This window comes from Piliocolobus tephrosceles, chromosome 10 (assembly GCF_002776525.5).
Source record: "Piliocolobus tephrosceles isolate RC106 chromosome 10, ASM277652v3, whole genome shotgun sequence".
In the NCBI taxonomy this organism is placed as follows: Eukaryota; Metazoa; Chordata; class Mammalia; order Primates; family Cercopithecidae; genus Piliocolobus; species Piliocolobus tephrosceles.
In genome coordinates, this window is record NC_045443.1 from 45,151,637 (window position 1) to 45,172,148 (window position 20,512).

The following is a 20,512-nucleotide window of genomic DNA, read 5'->3' on the forward strand; positions in this document are numbered from 1 at the left end:
ACCTCACAAAATATAACAAGAATCTTCATGGATATGTGTAGCTATATAATGATGCTGCCAAAAAGTTTAATCCTGAGTGAGAATTTTCATAGTGACAAGTAGATAAAAAAAACAAAACTCAACCTGAGAAAGGAGGGGAACGACTAGTGCTCCATCTATCAAAAAATCCCTGATGTTTAACCATTTAACCTAAAACTTGTTTTAAGTTACATACCTAAGTACATACCATAAATTGATACATAATACATACCTAAAGAAGGGGAAAATTAAGGAAACAAAGAAATCTATCACAACAAAACCTTAATTAACTGGAATGCAAAGAGAGTGAATATTTCAGTTAGTTGAAAATTAGGTAGAAAGCTTTTTGTTTCCAATGCTGACAATCATTCTAAAACGCACAAACCTAAGTACTTAAGCTTCAATACTTATCTGATGTTTCAAAACTCCTACAACTTCAGAATTCTTACTTACCACTGTAAAGTCACAGAAACAGAGAAAGTGCTGAAGCAACTGGGCTGAGTATATATACTCTGACTCTAGCCTCTACTTAGGAAGTTAATTGTTTCAATAAAATGTATCAAATCATTTGCATCTTGAGGTAAGAAAAAAAGAATATCCTATTTGTGGGTTTAGTTTACTCATAGCATGGTTAACTGAATCACATGTATTTAAAGTATGGAAGTACATGTCTTACAAGTTCAATATCCCTTATCCAAAATGGTTGGGACCAGAAGTTTCCAATTTTGGATTTTTTGGACTTTTGAATATTTGCATTATACAATTTGAGCATTCCAAATCCAAATATCCAAAATCCCAAATGCTCCACTGAGCATTTCCTTAGAGTATCATGTTGGTATTCATAAAGTTTCAGATTTTGGAACATTTCGGATTTCATATTTCTAGATTCGGTATGCTCAAACTGTATATGTTTATTTATATGTATATTACAATGTTGCCTGTAATAGAGCTAATAAACAGTTAATTGGCTATTAGGACTAAAAATGTAGTTATATGATACCATGTTTACCTTCAGATTGTGTATTTGAAGCTGCTAAGTTATCTGGCTGATGTGGAACAGAGTGGTGATGATGGGGTTGATGAAGAGTATCAGAATCTTTGGATCCAAATGCAACAACATCTGGGGTATAAGAAGAGAGGGAATATACACGGTGGGACAGCTGTTCCTGGTTAGTTAAAATGCTGGCAGATCCAGATGATGAAGTATCAGAGCCAATGATCTGAGATGCACAAGAGTTTCCATTTTTAAATAGTGAGTCTTTCAAAGTATTTTTACTGGAACTAAGACATCGAGACCTAGCAAGAGAAGAATATCGTTTCAATTATCAAATAATAAATTGTAGAATTAAATTCATCTGAAATATGCTTCTGTGACTCACAGGTGTAAAGGAAAATGTGTGGTGGGTTTGGCTATAGAAAACTGTTTCCCTGTGACCATCTGTAGCAGCTGTCTGTAAATCTCTCTTTCTTCTTCTTGAACTGTCTATAAAAACAAACAAACAAACAAAAAAACAGTTTAAACACATGCAATAAGGCAAGTATTTCTCAAACTAGCATGTAAATGGAATCCTAGCTCTGCCAAAGCTTAGGCAGAATCCTTAAGATAATTAAGAATTATGGGCCTGACACGGTGGCTCATGCCTGTAATTCCAGCATTTTGGGAGGTCAAGCGGGGAGGATCATTTGAGGCTAGAAGTTCAAAACCAGCCCAGTCAACATAGTGAGACCCCAACTCTACAAAAGAAAAACTAAAAAAAACTGGCTGTAGTGGCACATGCCTGTGGTCCCAGCTACTGGGGAGGCTGAGGCAGGATAATCACTTGAACCTGGAAGGCGAAGGTTGCAGTGAGCGAAGATTGTCCCACTACACTCCAGCCCGGGGGCAGAGCAAGACTCCATCTCAAAAAAAAAAAGAAGAAGAAGAAGAAGAAGAAGAAAAAAAAAAAAAAATATATATATATAATTATCAAATGTGTAAAAGAGAGGTTGAGTAAATACCAGATAATATACTTTGAAAAATTATGGAACATATATTTAAATAATAGTACACAGAAGCTATAGGCTATAAAACCAGAAAGGCAGCAGGTAATCACTTCTGAGTCAAAAAAGAGTCCCAGAAATAAAGGGCCTCTAAATAGGATTCCAACAAATCCCTTGATTCCTGAAACGTTAGAAAAATCACAAGGAAGTAACCAGAATAGTCCAAAACAGTTAGAGTGGAATATCTTATCAACAGTTTCCTATTTTATTTAAGTGCAGTTACTTTCCAGAGATAATTTTCATCTCCAACATTTATTTATTTATTTTTCCTTTAAGCCCCAATACTACATTTAGGGAAAACCATATACTTCATAACATTCATTCATTGTCATGAATACCTACTATGCTCCAGTCACTAAAGATAATGAATGCATCGAATAAAATAAAGTTCCTGTCCTTGTGGAGATTATATTGCAGTGAAAGGAATTAAACAAAAAATTAGTCAGGTAGTACGCAGAAAATTAAAGGGTAAGAGAATGGAAAGTTATGGAAGGAGAGCAGCAGGAACAGGTAAGATTTCTCTTAAAAAGGTGGTATTTCCGCAGAAACCTAAAGCCAAGGGAAGAAGTCAGTCCTAGAAACATATAAAAGAATATTCCAAATAGAGGAACAACAAATGCCAAGCCCTGAGAGAGGAAGGTGCTTAATGCGTTCCAAAAATAGTAAGGTCCATGTGAATCAGAAGAGTAGGAAGAAATGAGATCACCTGACAGAGAACCAGATTATATAAGAACTTATAACGCCGGCAAAGCATCAATTCTATACAGGTCCCGTGACTCAATGGGCTGTGTTCACTAGCACTTAGTAATATGCCCTGGCAATTTATTTTTAATCTTATGTACAGTTTAATACAACCACCAATCCTCACAAAATAATTTTAAACATTATGTCAGGGTTAGCAGCATCTTGTACCATGATATTTCAGTATGTGCTGGGACTACAGGTGCCCGCCACCATGCCCGGCTAATTTTTTGTGTTTTTAGTAGAGACGGGGTTTCACCGTGTTAGCCAGGATGGTCTCCATCTCCTGACCAGCCCAGGCTGGAGTGCAGGGGCGCCATCTCGGCTCACTGCAACCTCCACCTGCCGGGTTCAAGTGATTCCCCTGCCTCAGCCTCTGGAATAGCTGGGACTACAGGTGCATGCCACCACACTCCGGCTTTTTAATTTTTAGTAGAGAGAGGGTTTCACCATGTTGGCCAGGCTGGTCTCGAACTCCTAACCTCAAGAGTGATCTGCCCACCTTGGCCTCCCAAAGTGCTGGGATTACAGACATGAGCCACAGCACCGAATATGTAGGGGTTTTTTTTATTTGTGTGTGTGTGTGTGTGTGTGTGTTTTGTTTTGAGATGGAGTCTCTGTCATCAGGTTGGAGTGCAGTGGCACGATCTCGGCTCATGGCAACTTCCGCCTTCCTGGTTCAAGCAATTCTCCTGCCTCAGCCTCCCAAGTAGCTGGGACTATGGGTGTGCACCACCACACCCAACCAATTTTTTTTGTATTTTTCATAGAGATGGTGTTTCACCATGTTGGCCATAATGGTCTCGATCTCCTGACCTCGTGATCTGCCCACCTCAGCCTCCCAAAGTGCTGGGACTAAAGGCGTGAGCCACAGCACCCAGCCACCAGTATGTATTTTTTTAACCCTTGGTTTCCTCCCACTCTCTCATCTTGTAGTCCCCAGTGTCTACTACTCCCATCTTTATGTCCATTTGTACCCAATATTTAGCTCCCACTTATAAGTGAGAACATGCGGTATTTGGTTTTGTTTCTGCATCAGTTTGCCTAGGATAATGTCTTGCCTATGTTTTAACAGTTTTGTTTTCTTGGTACTGAGTTGAGCTCCTTATATATTCTGAATATCAACCCCTTATAGAATGGATGCAAATATTTTCTTCCAATCTGTAGGTTGTCTCTGCACACTGTTAATTGTTTCCTTTGCTTTTTAGTTTGATGTACTCACATTCGCCTACTTTTGCTTTTGTTGTCTGTGACTTTGCATGCAAATCCAAAAAAATCAGTGCCAAGACCGTTGTCATGTGGTTTTTCCCATTTTCTTCCAGCAGTTTTAGAGTTTCTAGTCTTAAAGTCTTTATTCCATTTTTAGTTGATTTTTGTATATGGTATAAGGACCTAATTTCATTCTTCTACATACGGAAATACAATTTTCCCAATACCATTTAGTGAAGAGACTGTCCTTTCCCTTTGTGTAGTCTTGGCACCTTTGTCAAAAATCAGTTAACTAGCTATATAACAGGTTCATTTTTTTTTTTTTAATTATACTTTAAGTTCTAGGGTACATGTGCACAACATGCAGGTTATATATGTATACATGTGCCATGTTGGTGTGCTGCACCTGTTAACTCATCATTTACATTGGGTATATCTCCTAATGCTATTCCCTCCCCCCTCCCCCCACCCCATGACAGGTATAACGGGTTCATTTCTAAGTTCTCTATTCTGTTTCACTGGCTGATGTCTATTTCCAATACCATGCCGTTTTAATTACTATAGCTTGGTAGTATAGTTTGAAATCAGCTAGTGTGGTAGCTTCTTTTTTATTCTTTCTGCTCATAATTGCCTTGGCTATTCAGGGATTTATGTGGTTTCATATGAATTTTAGCATTTTTTTCTATGAAAAATAACATTGAAATTTTGATAGGGATTGCATTGAATCTGCAAATTGCTTTGAGTAGTATGGCCATTTAAACAATATTAATTCTTCCAATCCATGAACACAGAATAGCTTTCCATTTAATTGTATCTTCAATTTCTTTCAACAATGTATGTTTTTCAGTATATAGGTCTTTTAATTCCTTGGTTAAATTTGATTTTTTTTGTAGCTATTGTAAATGGGATTGTTCTCTTGATTTCTTTTTTGCACAGTTCATGGTTAACAGTGCATAGAAACACTACTAATTTCTGTGTGTTGCTTTGTATCCTACAACTATACTGTATTCATTTAATCTAACAGTTTTTTGGTGGAGTCGTAGGGTTATATATATACATACACATATATATACACACACATATACACATATATACATATGTCATATATACACACACATATATACACTGTATTCATTTAATAGTTTGAACAGTTTTTTGGTGGCGTCTGTAGGGTTTTCTATATATAAGATCATGTTGTCAGCAAACAGTGACAATCTTATTTCTTCCTTTCCCAAAAGAACACATGTAACTTTTTTCGCTTTGCCAAAATGAAAGTTACCTAAAACTTTAAACAAAAATCTTTTTTGGACCATCTGGTACTATCAGTAAAAGAAAACATCTTTCTCTGTAAATTACTTGTTAAACTGTTTTTTGTTCTTTTTGTTAAGCACAGTGGCTCACACCTATAATCCCAACTCTTTGGGAAGCCAAGGCTTGAGCCCAGGAGTTTGAGACCAGCCTGGGCAACACAGTGAGACCCTGTTTCTACACCAAAACTTTTTAAAAATTAGCTGCATATTGGCGTGTGCCTGTAGTTGCAGCTACTCAGAAGGCAAAAGAGGGAGAATCACTTGAGCCAGGAAGTTGAGGCGGCAGTGAGCTGTGATTGCACCACTGCATTCCAGCCTGGGTGACACACTGAGACTCTATTTCATAAAATAAAATAAAATAAATTAAAATTTTAAAAAGCCCTAACTGTTCTTTACTGAATAAGAAAATTCGGGGCTGGGTGCGGTGGCTCACTCCTGTAATACTAGCACTTTGGGAGGCCGAGGCGGGTGGATCATGAGGTCAGTAGATCGAGACCATCCTGGCTAACACGGTGAAACTCTGTCTCTACTAAAAATACAAAAAATTAGCTGGGCGTGGTGGTGCCCGCCTGTAGTCCCAACTACTCAGGAGGCTGAGGCAAGAGAATCACTTGAACCCTGGAGGCGGCGGTTGCAGTGAGCCAAGATCACGCCACTGTACTCCAGCTTGGGCAAGAGAGCAAGACTCCGTCTCAAATAAAAAAAGAAAATTAGGATCTTAAGAGGAAAGGAAGCAATAATTGCATAGCATGATAGAGTTAAAGAAGCTAGCTAATGTTACATTTTAAAACCTGAAAAAATACTAAGACGAGTGTTTTGAAGTATAAAAATAATTAATTAAGGTGCTGAATTATATTTTTTAAAAGGGACAGAGTCCTGCAGTTAGGTGATGTTTCTATAAAAGGCTCCATCATAAAAGAACTGTAAAATTATAAAACTTTAATAGAGAGTACAAAATAAATTTTAGGACACTAATAAACTGTTTTGTTATAAATTATCCCCAATAACTTTATAAATACTCCTCCTAATTTTCATTTTGTTTAAAGTAATAACTTTATACCATATAAAATATGCAAAGTACAAATTTCAATAATTTTCTGAGTCCCAAATGCTTGACTTACGACAAAACTGTAAAGCATTTCTAAGAAAAGTATAAAACCATCACTGTCACCTATTACAAAAGTCCAGTAACTTAAAATGTTGCTCAGTAATTTGCAAAGAAGCATATCTAGAAGTAACATGTAACTGAAAAGAAACTACTTGTGTTTTTGCCATTTTACATTTTTATTGTCACAAGTATTTCCTCTTTTCCAAACAGAACTTTATATCCTCTATAACAGCACTAACAGAAATTTCTGTAATAATAGAAATGTTCTATATTTGCCCTGTCCAATATGGTAGCCACTAGCTACATGTGGCTAATGAATACTTAAAATGTGGCTAGTGTCACTGAGCAACTGGATTTTAAATTTGAATTTGAATCAAACAGTGCTGGTGGCTAGCCATTACCCTACTGAATAGCACAGCTTTTTGATGTTGCCTCTTAAGTCAGCCATTCTGCACAGCCACTGCTTGCATATACCTAAATTCTTCTTCATGTGTTCTCTTCAAACCTCTGCTGTAAGACTGAGCAGTGCAGTGGTGACATCATCTTAATTGTTAATTTTGTAGAAGACTTCATATTCCTGAAGTTGATGGACAAATCCGGCATTAAGGTTAATACATCTTCCTTTAACATAACCAATGTACCTCTGTTGAGGATCCCAACGTTTCATGGAAAGTGACTTTTCATCCAGTTTGTAAGTTCCCATCAATAAATTTAGTCCCAGGGTTAAAAAGTATTGTATCTGAATTATTTGTAATATCCAAAAATAAACATCTAAATAAATTTGTTGAAAGTTTGATAATAAAGTTTGGCCTAATATTTTGTACTACTCATGTTATATGGCTTATTCTGTAGTATAGGTGGCTCGACTTTCATACTAGGAGAATAGAACTAAAAACAGGCAAAATTTCCTGCATCACTTGTTTCATAGATTAGATTCTTAGCTTCTTCTTTGAACTACAGGAGGAAGGCAAACTCCAGCTTCATGTTCTCCACTGACCCGACTAGTGGCCTGGAGGGCTGTTTGGAAGGGTAAAATTGCCCAAGCAACTCCCAGTCCTCAGGCTGGCAGAGGAGGCAAAAGGAAGAAAGGCTGAGCAGTCCGCAGAGCTGGTGGGTGAATGGCAAACTCAAAATGAACACAGAATTAAAGGATCCTGGTGAGACTGAGCAACAGAAACATGGGGCAGGGGAGGGTTAGGAGCCCTGTACTCAGCTGTCATGCTGCTGCTGTCTCCTCCACAAAGTCTCTCTGTACCCTTTAGGCTGTCTAGATTCCAGCATAATCACAAACCCCACAACTCCAGTAATTATTTATGCATAAAATAATTTAAATATAATGTAAAATTTAATAGCATAAAAGGTATAATGAAAAATAAATCTTGGGCTCATTTTAGGAGCACATATACTAAGACTGGAACAATATAGAGATTAGCATGGTCCCTGTACAAGGATGACATGAAAATTTGTGTAATGAAAAAAAAAATGTTTATTTTTTTAAAAAATCTCCTTTTTATCATTGTTGTCCAGCTTTACCACCAAAGGCAAATGTTGCCAGTTTCTTGTCTATCCCTTACCCTGCTAAATGACTTAGTAGTTCTGCCACCCTCCACTTGAATGTGCTTTTTTCTGTTTTTTTTTTTTTTTTTTTTTTGTGACACTGTCTTGCTCTATCACCCTGGCTGCAGTGCAGTGGCACAATCACAGCTCACCGCAGCCTTGAAATTCTGGGCTCAAATGATCTTCCTCCTTCAGCCTCCTGAGCAGCTGGAACTACAGGCACCTGCCACCATGCCCAGCTAATTTTTTTTTGTAGAGACAGGATCTCACTATGTTGCTTAGGCTGGTCTCAAACTCCTGGCCTCAAGCAATCCTCCTGCCTTGGCTTCCCAAAGTGCTGGGATTGCAAGCATAAGCCACCATGCCCAGCCAAACGTTTTAGATTCAATACAAACTTTAAACTAAAAATATGAACAGCATTTTTACTAACCATATCACAAATAATCAAGTTTTGCCACCTAAGAGATCACTGATTACCAAATTATGTAATTATTTAGCATGTAATGCTGTATTCTTGACTCCATACTCAGTAAGCTTCACTGGGCAGGAACCATATTGCTGTGTTGTACAACAGAAAGCATACTTGACCAAACCTCCTCAGAAGTTCTCGGTTCTAGGCCTGCCATTTACTAGTCATGTAACCTATGACTCTTATTTTCCAAATCTGTAAAACATGACTATTACCTCATCTCTACCTATTTTGCTGAGTTAAAAGGATTAAAAACAATAATACACATGGAAAATACACTGGAAGCTCTAATACTACTTAAATGTAAGGTAATTATTATTCATTTGTATCTCCAAGCAACCATAGCAATTAGACGTACATTAAATATGTAATCTAACAGACATGTGCACACATTCTGTCATGCAAATTATATTATATAATTAATTTCATATTATATATATAATTAATTTCATTAATTTCATATATATTATATTCATGAAATTGACTTTTCTTTTAGATTTACTGAATGAATATAACAACCCAAGTGTCAACAGAACATCTTTCTTTTCAGGAGTCTGTAACTTCAAAAAAGGTCTTACTCATAATAAAAGGATATAAATTGTTTAACTAGCTTCTTGATTTTTCTCTTATATTGAAGAAAAATTGCTCCTAGTAAGAAGAACAGGTATTTCATCAAATTAAAACAAAAAATTTTTTTTTGAGATGGGTCTCACTCTGATGCCCAGGCTGGCGTGCAGTGACACAATCACAGATCACTGCAGCCTCAACCTCCTGGGCTCAAGCAATCCTCCCACCTCCACCTCTCCAGTAGCTAGGAGTACAGGTATGAGCCACCAAGCCTGTCTAATTTTTATATTTTTTGTAGAGACAGGATTTCTCCATGTTGCCCAGGCTGGTCTCGAACTCCTGGGCTAAAGTGATCCATCTGCCTTGGCCTCCCACAGTGCTGGGATCATAGGCATGAGCCACCTCACCTGGACTGAAATCAAACTTTATCAAAAACTGCTGAGGAAGACTAACAGTTTTTCCACAGGAGACAAGGGTTTAGGAAGGGTCTAGCAAAGATCGAAGAGAGAGAGAGTTTGATGTATGAGAAACCATTCAGGCGATACTAAAGATTAAGTAAAGTCAGTTGTACAGCAGGAATAGAAAATATAAAAGTAAGACAAATAATGAAGTCCTGATAAAACATCTCTTTAATCTCTTTAGAATAGATAGTACTCAAAAAGAGTAATTCAGACAGAAAAAGCACAGGAAGGATAAAATAGAATGGTTCTTAAACATCTAATTATTAATGGGGAGCAAATGGCTCAATGTAGGGAAAGATCCTAACTTTTAGTAGCTTTTGTCACAAGTTTTCCTTACCTCTTCTGCTGTACTAACATGTCGCCTCTGAGTTTTCTTGGGGCTCAAAAGGCTTCGACGACATGAACCACTCCAAGACGGACTTGGAACAGGTTTAATAGGGAAAGATTTTTCATATGCAGATACATGGCAGTGATGGTTTGACTTTCCCGCAAAAATGTTTGATAATCCACTAAAAAAAAAAAGAGTTTGTAAGAAAGATAAGGACAGACAATAAGTAAAATAAATCTAATCTAGTGATTACTTTCACTTTCAAAATATAAAACCAACCAAACAAAACAGGTAAAACAATAGGTGGTACCATTTGAGGGAAAGATACAATAAATGAATAAATGATATATAAGGATGCTGCATCAGGTTCTGCCACTTAAAAGATCTTACATTGTCAAAACACAAAATTATCAAATACTTAAAACTGTATTTTTAGATCCACAATCTAGAATTTCTTTTGGTCAGGAACAATATAGCTTTGTGGTATAACAATGCATAACAGATTAGAGGTCTTCAAAAGACCGGGGTTCCAGGTATGCTAAAAAAAAAAAATACATTTTCTATTATTCCCTGTACCCCTGATACTCAGCCTACTGGAGGAAATTAAGATTAAATATGTAAAAATGCATAAAGGCTGAAGCCTCTCAACTAAACTTTTAAACTGAATTTTAAAATTTCCTTAAAGCCCAACAGAGGGCTCCCATCCTTCATTAAAAACAACTATTAGGCTGCGTCATTAAATTCTCCTTCTGGCCTATTTACTTCCTCTGAAGAACTTTTTGTGTCTTTATACCATCTAAGGGGAAAAACTGGCAAATTGGCATGAAGAATATTGTGAATTAAAAAACCCCGTCTCACATCCAAGGCTTACTAATTTTGAGGTTTTTTTTTTTTTTTTTTGAGATGGATTCTTGCGCTGTCACACAGACTGGAGGGCAGTGGCACGATCTCGGCTCATGGCAACCTCCACCTCTTGGGTTCAAGTGATTCTCCTGCCTCAGTCTCCCGAGTAGCTGGGATTACAGGCACCCACTGCCACAACCAGCTGATTTTTGTATTTTTGCAGAGACAGGGTTTCACCATGTTGGCTAGGCTGATCTTTAACTCCTGACCTCTGGTGATTTGCGCGCCTCAACCTCCTAAAGTGCTGGGATTACACGTGTGAGCCACAGCACCCAGCCAATTCTGAGTTTTTCTATGTGCTCTTTCTCATCTATCATTACCTGGAAAGTTTGAGGTACTTATTCTTAGCATGATAAATTTTCTTTTTTCTTCAAGACTCAGACTAGAGAAACACAGCTGAATATTCTAAATTCAATGAAATCAACTCTTTAAAATCATTATATGTGGTCTGAATCCAAATCAGACAAGATCTAAAGAAAATCAAAAAGTGCATAATTCTCTTTAAGTCTTCTTGGGTTTGTAGGTGTGTTAAGAATGGGGAAATGAGAGTGGCTTCTGGTGCTCTGGGGTGAGCTCTGCCCGGCTGCGAGGATGATGGGAAGAGGGAAGCTCATCGCAGTGATGGGAGACGAGGACACGGTGACTGGTTTCCTGCTGGGCGGCATAGGGGAGCTTAACAAGAACTGCCACCCCAATTTCCTGGTGATGGAGAAGGATACAACCATCCATGAGATCGAAGACACTTTCCAGCAATTTCTAAACCGGGATGACATCGGCATCATCCTCATCAACGAGTACATCGCCGAAATGGTGCGGCAGGCCCTGGACGCCCACCAGCACTCCATCCCCACTGTCGTGGAGATCCCCTCCAAGAAGCACCCATATGATGCCACCAAGGACTCCATCCTGCGCAGGGCCAGGGGCATGTTCACTGCTGAAGATCTGCGCTAGGGTCTTCGTGTGAGGACTCCTCACAGCTCTCAGCCCTTCCCTCGTTTCCAGGCCTCTCCCCAGGCTTGCCATCAGCCTTCTTTACATTTTGAACCTCTAATTTCCAAGTCTCTGCCCCTTCCCACTCCATTAAGAGGCTAGGTGAGGCCGGGCGCGGTGGCTCAAGCCTGTAATCCCAGCACTTTGGGAGGCCGAGACGGGCGGATCACGAGGTCAGGAGATCGAGACCATCCTGGCTAACACGGTGAAACCCCGTCTCTACTAAAAAATACAAAAAACTAGCCGGGCGAGGTGGCGGGCGTCTGTAGTCCCAGCTACTTGGAGGCTGAGGCAGGAGAATGGCGGGAATCCGGGAGGCGGAGCTTGCAGTGAGCTGAGATCTGGCCACTGCACTCCAGCCTGGGTGACAGAGCGAGACTCAGTCTCAAACAAAAAAAAAGAGGCTAGGTGAGGCACTTCTAGGTTGCTGGGGCTCTGCTGTTAAAATCAAGGCTGGTTAAGGAACAGGAAGCCTGACCACCTCTCTCCACTACCTCTTCCCTGTGCTGTTACACAGTGTCATTGATGTTAAATTAAAGTCGTATTCTTGCTTCTCTCAAAAAAAAAAAAAAAAAAAAGAATGGGGAAACGAGCAAGGACTTAAAATTTTAGGAACAGGCTTGTTTTCTTAGGATGAGTGGATGCAGCTAGGAAAGATGGCAAGGGCAGTGTAATTGTTTGGTAAAGACATGATGGATTCTCCACAATGTCTTTTGTATTTGTGTTTCCCAGAGTATATGTGCGCCTATGCATGTTTTTTAACATAAAAGATTACTCTTCTAAACAAACAGTACAAGGGCATCCTGCAATGCCAGAAAGCAAGGGTGTTACCCAAAATCAATAAGCTAAGGTCAAACAGACAGAGAAGCAAGCTTAAGGGGCTTCCACTAGCCAAATTTCTGAGAATGTGAGCATTAAAAGTATAACAATTATAGTGGATTGCAAAACACTGAATCCATAATGACACTAAAAAAGGAACAGACAAATTCATTTGAAACATACGAAGTGTCTATTTTACAAAAACCTTGCTTTGAAAACTGGTAATGAAAAAGTATAATCTAATCATTTATCCTGCCTTTCCCATAGGAAACACATTTCAGGGACTCTAATAGCTCCAGCAAAGGAAAAATGCAATCAGAATGCCAATTAAGAAGTGTAGAAGTGATAAAATTAGAAAAATATTATTTCATTAACTGTAATAAAACTATTATCAGGTAAGTATTATCAAATGGTATTAATTATTAGGTGATGGCTGATGTGAAATTCATTATTCATATAATGCCAAAGTAACATTATTTAGATTACATTCAAGTCACAGGGGAAAAACCTAACTGTACAATTAACTACCAGATTGTCAGTTCCTCAATCCAGAGGTCAGTCTAGCATCATGAATAATAGGAGAACCAAAACAAGATACTGTTTGTTTTTCAAATGTGATAAACGCAGCATCACCTTTTAGTCACATCAAAAACCTAGCTTATAAAAAATACAGGTGATTTTTTGACAAAATAATGATACCATGTGCAAGCAACCTGTCAAATCCAAAAAGTAGAACATGATACAGAAAAGTCATGTCATTTAAAAAAAGGAGGCTGAGGCAGGGCATGGTGGCTCATGCCTATAATCCCAGGAAGGGAGGTCAAGGAAGGCAGATGACAAGGTCAGGAGTTCGAGACTAGCCTTGCTAATATGGTGAAACGCTGTCTCTACTAAAAATACAAAAATTGGCTGGACATGGTGGTGGGCACCTGTAGTCCCAGCTACACAGGAGGCTGAGGCAGGAGAATCGCTTGAATCCAGGAGGCGGAGGTTGCAGTGAGCCGAGATCACACCACTGCAGAGCGAGACTCCGTCTCGAAAAAAAAAAAAAAGGAGGCTGTTCTAGTTATAAGAGACAAAGCCAATAACTTCCAGATGCGAAACCAAACTAATTGGGTCAACTGAGAAAATTTAAATATGACTTAGGGTATAAAATAAAATTGACAAAAGAATACATACACTATGAACTCATTTTGGAAAAAAATAAAGTATGTAGAAGGATATGTACTGAGATATTACAGAGTTGATCTCAGGCTGGTGGCAATATGATGTTTTTATTTTTTATTTTTCTTAATTATATTTTCTAAATTTTTCCAAAGTATTTGTACTATTTCTGTAATAACATTTTTAAAAAAAATAACAGTATGGCTTTATTGCATTAAAAAAGCCACCTGCAAAATGATGCATAGAGAAAATCTTTAATGAAGACAAAATAATATCATACATTTAATAGTATATATAACATATATATCATACTATATATGAGTAAGAAAGAGTAAGAAAGAAACAGGGACAGGAAAAGGTTTGGAAGGAAACACACCAAGGAGAAGGGATTGGGATTGTGGGTAGCAGTCAAGGGATCTTCAGTTTTGTTGGTAACATATTGATTTCTACAATGTGAGTGTATGAGTGAATTACTGTATAATTTTTTAAAAGTTAAGTGAGGAACATGATCCCAGGGAGTACTGACACATGTTCCTGGAGTCCATGTGTATAATAAAATAAAAACCATCTTGTTGGCTTCTATCAACACCACAAAGCTCAAACTTAACTAAACAGTACATTAAATGATCCCACATTCCTAAAATACACCAGGGCCGAATTTAAGTAGTCATAAACACTATTTTTAAAAAGAGATATTTACTAATATAATAAATACTATAATAAATAATAATATAATAAAATACCTGAGGGAAAAAGTTTCTAAGCTAGATTTCATCTGCCTTTAATAATCCATGTAAGTTATGTTAGGTAGAGCTTATAAGGTTGGACTAACTAGGATAAAGTTCTCTATGACTATCTTTTTTGTTTTTTGAGATGAGGTCAGTCTGATGCCTAGGCTGCAGCTATAGTGGCATAATCTCAGCTCATTGCAACCTCTGCCTCCCAGGTTCAAGCAATTCTCCTGCCTCAGCCTCCCAAGTAGCTGGGACTACAGGCACACACCACCATGCATGGCTAATTTTTTTGTATTTTTAGTGGAGACGGGGTTTCACCATGTTGGCCAGGCTAGTCTGGAACTCCTGACCTCAGGTGATCCACCTGCTTCGGTCTCCCAAAGTGCTAAGATTACAGGCATGAATCACCGTGTCTGGCCTGTGACTCTTTATTTTCTAATATACAGAAGTAGCTTGATCTACTTGACTAATGTCATGAGGTAGAGAACTGCTTTAGTTTAAGTCAGGTCTCTGCTCGCATGACAGCTGTAAAATGTGTTTCTTTCCTGCTCAAATTGCAGAAATTGACTGATTTTCACTTTAAGATTTGCAAGACCCATACTGATCTTGAAGGGTCCCAATATTCTCATATCCACCAAGATTTACTTAAAATTATCTCTTCCAGTAAAATTTAGCTATCATCAAAATTCAGCACTAAGTAAATGAGAAGTTGAAAATGTAAAATGGATTTGTTCATATTCTTAAGGTTTAAAGTCCAAAAATGGTGTTATTCTTTTAAAATACCAATGTAATAACTATCTACCTTTTAGTCACTTTCTCTTATATCTGAGGAAGGGCTTGAGAACTAAGATGACAAAACACCAACCTTGAGGTCTTTCGGGTTTCGAGGTAAAGACTTCGGCTATTTCTTGATTTTTGTAAAGATGAGCTTGATGATGGAGTAGAATTTCTCCATTGGCCATTTGCACTCTGGCCAAAGGTTCTTAAGTCGCCTGAGCCAAGAAAACTGTCTGAGGAAGGATTATCTAAAAAAATAAAAGTTTGAATAAATTAAACAAATTCTACAGGTGGTTCTCCTTATGACTGCAACCATGACCAACTATTGTATTCCAAAGTAATGTGGCATATCACCATGTCTCTCATGGAAGAAAGATCCCAGTCTCAACTGCCAGTAAAGTCTGCAGTAGGGGAACTTCTACAAACTATAATTGATTCAGCCATACTAACCTGAAAATTGATGAAGGAGCTGAATCCTGCCACAGCCATGTGCCTTATCTGCATCAATGTGACTCCGTGGTGTCCACCAAAAGTCAACATTTTACCCCAACTATATCTTGCAAGCACTCCCAGGCCTGGGCCTGAAAGAAGGTAGGCCAGACCAGTAAGAAAGCAGGTGGGGGGCCAATGAGAATTGTAATTCAAATGAACAACAGTTATTGCTTACTAAGCAGCTAGTGTCACTTTCTTCTTTTTAGTTATCATGTTCAAGACTCAGGTACTCTCTCAAAGAGCAGAGATAACCTAATCGCTGCTTATTCTGGTTGGCTTATGGCAAGGAATGACCCATCATATATATCTGGTTCTGGTATAATAATCTTCAGTCATTTAATGCCATAATCAAACATATTATTACTCCAATGTTTGCTACTACAATCAGATTAATTGAGAATTACTTACTACTTGAATTTTCTAACTTATGGATTGCAATCTGGGATATCAAAAACCTCCTGAAGTTTCAGCTAGGAGTGGTAGAATAATTTCTATACCCTTCTCTCCCTATCTGCAGAATTGGGCAATTTAAAATAGCTCCCTCAAAATACATTAAGTTATGGAACTCTAAGGAGCTCCAGTGAAAACATAAGAATAATAATTCTCTACTTCTGGAATTTTTTTCTAGTGCTGACATTATTTTGAAGATATTCTTTTAAAGCATATTATTATAGAACTTTTCACAATATTGTAAATGTATGCTATCAAAAATATTTAATGTATCTTTTGATACTCTATCCAAATAGGCAGCCTTCAAAAATACAATTTTGTGTTTCTGTAAGCTAATCAAGATGTCAGGATGTAGGGCAAATAAGATAGGAAAAAAGAAGCAGTCAGGGATGGTATTAGTACTAATTAATTCAATAGTTGGTGACCTTAGTCTGATAATTAAAATAAGCTAATTTACTTTCAAAATGAATTGTAACTTTGTTCCTTTGTAATCAGTATCTATGCTTAGCATCTACTACTATAACTTTGAGGACAGAAACATGAGGCTAATGAAAATGAGTCTTAGTAAAAAACTAGAAAATTACTATACTTAAGTTTAAAGTCATAACAGTAGAAATATTTGTCTCTCACACGTTTTGGCTAGAATTTGATTAGGGCATGATCTAAATAGAGATATCTGTCTGAGGAATTGATCTGTTAAAAATACAAATTACCCTAACAGGTGTGAAATTTGAGATCAAGGATAAGTCAGAGTAGCATTCTCAATGGCATGTGACAGAGACAGCAGCTTCAAAATGCAAGGAGAAAAGCAGAAGATCAGGCAGCAGTCTGCTTAAACAGAAAAAGGTGGTTCTTGGCCGGGCGCAGTGGCTCAAGCCTGTAATCCCAGCACTTTGGGAGGCCGAGACGGGTGGATCACAAGGTCAGAAGATCGAGACCATCCAGGCTAACACGGTGAAACCCCGTCTCTACTAAAAAATACAAAAAACTAGCCGGGTGTGGTGGTGGGTGCCTGTAGTCCCAGCTACTCGGGAGGCTGAGGCAGGAGAATGGCATGAACCCGGGAGGCGGGGCTTGCAGTGAGCTGAGATCGGGCCACAGTACTCCAGCCCCAGCAGCGCCAGACTCCGCCTCAAAAAAAAAAAAAAAAGAAACAGAAAAAGGTGGTTCCAACTAGACTTAATAAAATCAATCGCTGAATGGTGTTCTGTTGCTGATGGGATCAAGCAAAGCTAGAGACAGACTAAGAGGAAACTACAGATACTGTTTTGTTTGTTTTTGAGGCAGGGTCTCACCCTGTTGCCCAGGTTGGACTGTAGTGGCACAATCATAGCTCACTGCAGCCTCAAACTCCTAAGCTCAAGCAATCTTCCTGCCTCAGTCTCCCAAGTAGCTGGGATTACAGGTGCATACCATCATACATGCCTAATTTTTCTATTTTTTTGGAAAGGCAGGGTTTCACTGTGTTGTCCAGGCTAGAATCGAACTCCTGGCCTTACGTGATACTCCCACCTGGGCCTCCCAAAGACAAAGTACTGAAATAACACAGGTGAGCCACTGTGCCTGGCCACATATAGTGAGAGTTTAACATGATAGTCTGTCATCACTGATTTCTGTAAGAAATCAGAGTTACAAACACCACAAAAAAGATTACCTTTTATGTGTACATACATACACACAAAACTAGGAGAAAATACACCAAAAATTCAATTGTGGTTATGTTCTAATGATACAGTGATGAGTATTTTTCTTTTTTTGAGACGGAGTCTCGCTCTTCGCCCAGGCTGGAGTGCAGTGGCCGGATCTCAGCTCACTGCAAGCTCTGCCTCCCGGGTTTAAACCATTCTCCTGCCTCAGCCTCCCGAGTAGCTGGGACTACAAGGCGCCCGCCACCTCGCCCGGCTAATTTTTTGTATTTTTTAGTAGAGACGGGGTTTCACCGTGTTAGCCAGGATGGTCTCGATCTCCTGACCTCGTGATCCGCCCGTCTCGGCCTCCCAAAGTGCTGGGATTACAGGCTTGAGCCACCGCGTCCGGCCATGATGGGTATTTTTCTACTTTTCTATACAAATTTTCTGCAGGGACAAGCAATACTTTTATGAATATAATAAACTTCATATTAAAAAAGAATGTGTCAAGACTGGGTGTGGTAGTTCACGGCTGTAATCCCAACACTTTGGGAGGCCAAGGCAGGTGGATCACCTGAGGCCAGGAGTTCGACATCAGCCTGGCCACTATGGTGAAACTCGTTTCTATTAAAAATACAAAAAATTAGCCAGGCATGGTGGCATACGCCTGTCGTCCCAGTTGCTAGGGAGGCTGAGGTATGAGAATCACTTGAACTCGGGAGATGGAGGTTGCTGTGAGCCAAGAGCATGCCACTGCACTCCAGCCTGGGTAACAGAGCGAGATTCTGTCTCCAAAAAAAAAGAATGTGTCAGGTAACTACTTACTATGAAAGCAACTACCAGTTGTTCCTGTTAACTTTAGTTAAAATAATAGCAGGATGTTTAAATAATGTTACCTACCAAGTATCATTCTGGTAACCTAATTTAACATATTTTCCAAAGAGAAGACATTGATAATGATTCTAAGCATGAGCAAAATCATTCCTTTTCATCCTACTTTTCTCTGTTTAGGGTTAAACTTTTTCTTTTTCTTGAGACAGGGTCTCCCACTGTCCCTCATGCTGAGTGCCAGTGGCACCATCACAGCTTACTGCAGCCTTGACCTCCCAAGCTCAAGTGATGCTCCCACCTCAGCTTCCTCAGTAGCTGGGTCTACAAGTACATGTCACCAAGTCCAGGTAATTTATTTTTATTTTTGTAGAGACAGGGTCTCAGTATGTTGCCTGGGCTGGTCTCAAACTCGGGAGAAAGTGATACTCCCGCCTTGGCCTACCAAAGTGCTGGGATTACAGGCGTATAAAGTTTTACTGTAACAAAGTAAACTGTAACAAAGTTTTTAAAACTTTAGTTTTAAAAAAATCAAAATTTTAAATACTCTAATCTTAAGTGGATTGAGAGGTAGATTTTTTAAAAAGCTTGATCTAGAGATGTCAATCCAATAAAGCAATAAAGGAGAAGTTCCAGATCCTAGATCCTAAAGTTTGGGCCTTCCTGCTCATTTTCATCCTGGTAGAGGAGGAGACAGCAGAGTGAGAGAAGACAAATACCAGTAAAATCAGGATCAGCAGATTAAGGCAGGTAAACTGAGGGTCCGTGTCTAGCCCAATCAAGAGGTAAGGCAGAAGGTGATGACCACTGCAATCGATGTGGGGATTATTAGAAAAGAGTATATCCAGAGGAGAGAGCATAACTGGAACGAGTATGGAAAGAGGAAGAAGTTTTTTTAAAGTCCACAGTAAAAAGTAGGTTTTAATTAAAGACTTCATAATAAGAAAAAAGTATATATAAGACCACTGACATTCACAGATTTAAAATACTGATTTTTAGAAAGTGACCTTTGATGTCTGTGACATGCCATAAGCTTGTTTGATCAGGGACTAGATGAGATTTGTTAGACACAAATTTGAGTACTCTGCTTCAAGCTGTGAGTAATTTAGCATCCCTATTTCAGTATGACTTTATTATTCACTATTGTTATTCTCTATTCATCATCTATATATAGCAACTGTTGTAATTATTTTCTTCTCCAAAAAAAAGGTACTCAAGTGAGACATGAAGCTTTTAGTGTAAGACTGTTGATATGGGAATCAACTTGTGGTATGAGGATAAACATAAGAAAAATATAACTCTTAACAAGTATGTAACTGAGTAGAAAGCCAAGGAATCTGGCCAAATATTACATTAGAACTTAAGATAATCTTAGTTATATTCTTTGTGAGTATCAAGGGTTTACTGAAACTTAGAAGAAAAAAAGCTCTATATACCAATGCTTTTAAGGCATGTTATTAACAACAGCTGAAAATAGTTAAGGGTAAATGTGCACCTGAACCACAGGGAAAATAATGAAGCAAATGAAGGCACACGCCCATTATCCCAAATCAAATGCTTGCGTCCAGTTCTATATCCAAATTTAAAATTTTTGGAATTTTAGAAAGATAACCTGGCGTATTAGGTAACACCTTCAAGTATAATCTGTAACAGCACTCTGTAATCAAACATGTTATCTGCAGCAAAATGTGAAAATACTCATTTTTACAGAGATTTTAAAGAAGAAAAAATATAAACAGCTTAGTGTCAGTTCAAGTAGATTTTGCCAAGGAATGAATTCAGGTCAGGTATTTTTTTTTTTTTTTTTGGGGATGAAGTCTTTTTTTGTTGCCCAGGATGGAGTGCAATGGCGCAGTCTCCACTCACTGCAACTCCCACCTCCTGGGTTCAAGCGATTCTTCTGCCTCAGCTTCCCAAGT

General features: G+C 38.5%; 1 protein-coding gene, 1 non-coding gene and 1 pseudogene across 6 annotated transcripts in view; 2 read left to right on the forward strand and 1 right to left on the reverse strand.

Moving 5' to 3' along the window:
- Positions 1-20,512, reverse strand: part of SENP1 (SUMO specific peptidase 1) — a 65,821-nt gene that overhangs the window by 32,086 nt on the left and 13,223 nt on the right. For all 5 annotated transcript variants that reach the window (XM_023231210.2, XM_023231214.2, XM_023231212.2 and 2 more), the window contains 4 exons: positions 15,284-15,443; positions 9,818-9,989; positions 1,398-1,501; positions 1,028-1,314 (listed from right to left, as the gene is read on the reverse strand). In XM_023231210.2, coding sequence (XP_023086978.1) covers positions 1,028-1,314; positions 1,398-1,501; positions 9,818-9,989; positions 15,284-15,443 — 723 coding nt within the window. The remainder of the gene's footprint in view (positions 1-1,027; positions 1,315-1,397; positions 1,502-9,817; positions 9,990-15,283; positions 15,444-20,512) is intronic.
- On the forward strand, positions 7,808-7,914 carry LOC111555305. Its single transcript, XR_002735488.1, has one exon. It is a non-coding gene; the product is annotated as a U6 spliceosomal RNA (small nuclear RNA).
- LOC111555289 lies at positions 11,284-11,803 on the forward strand (annotated as a pseudogene).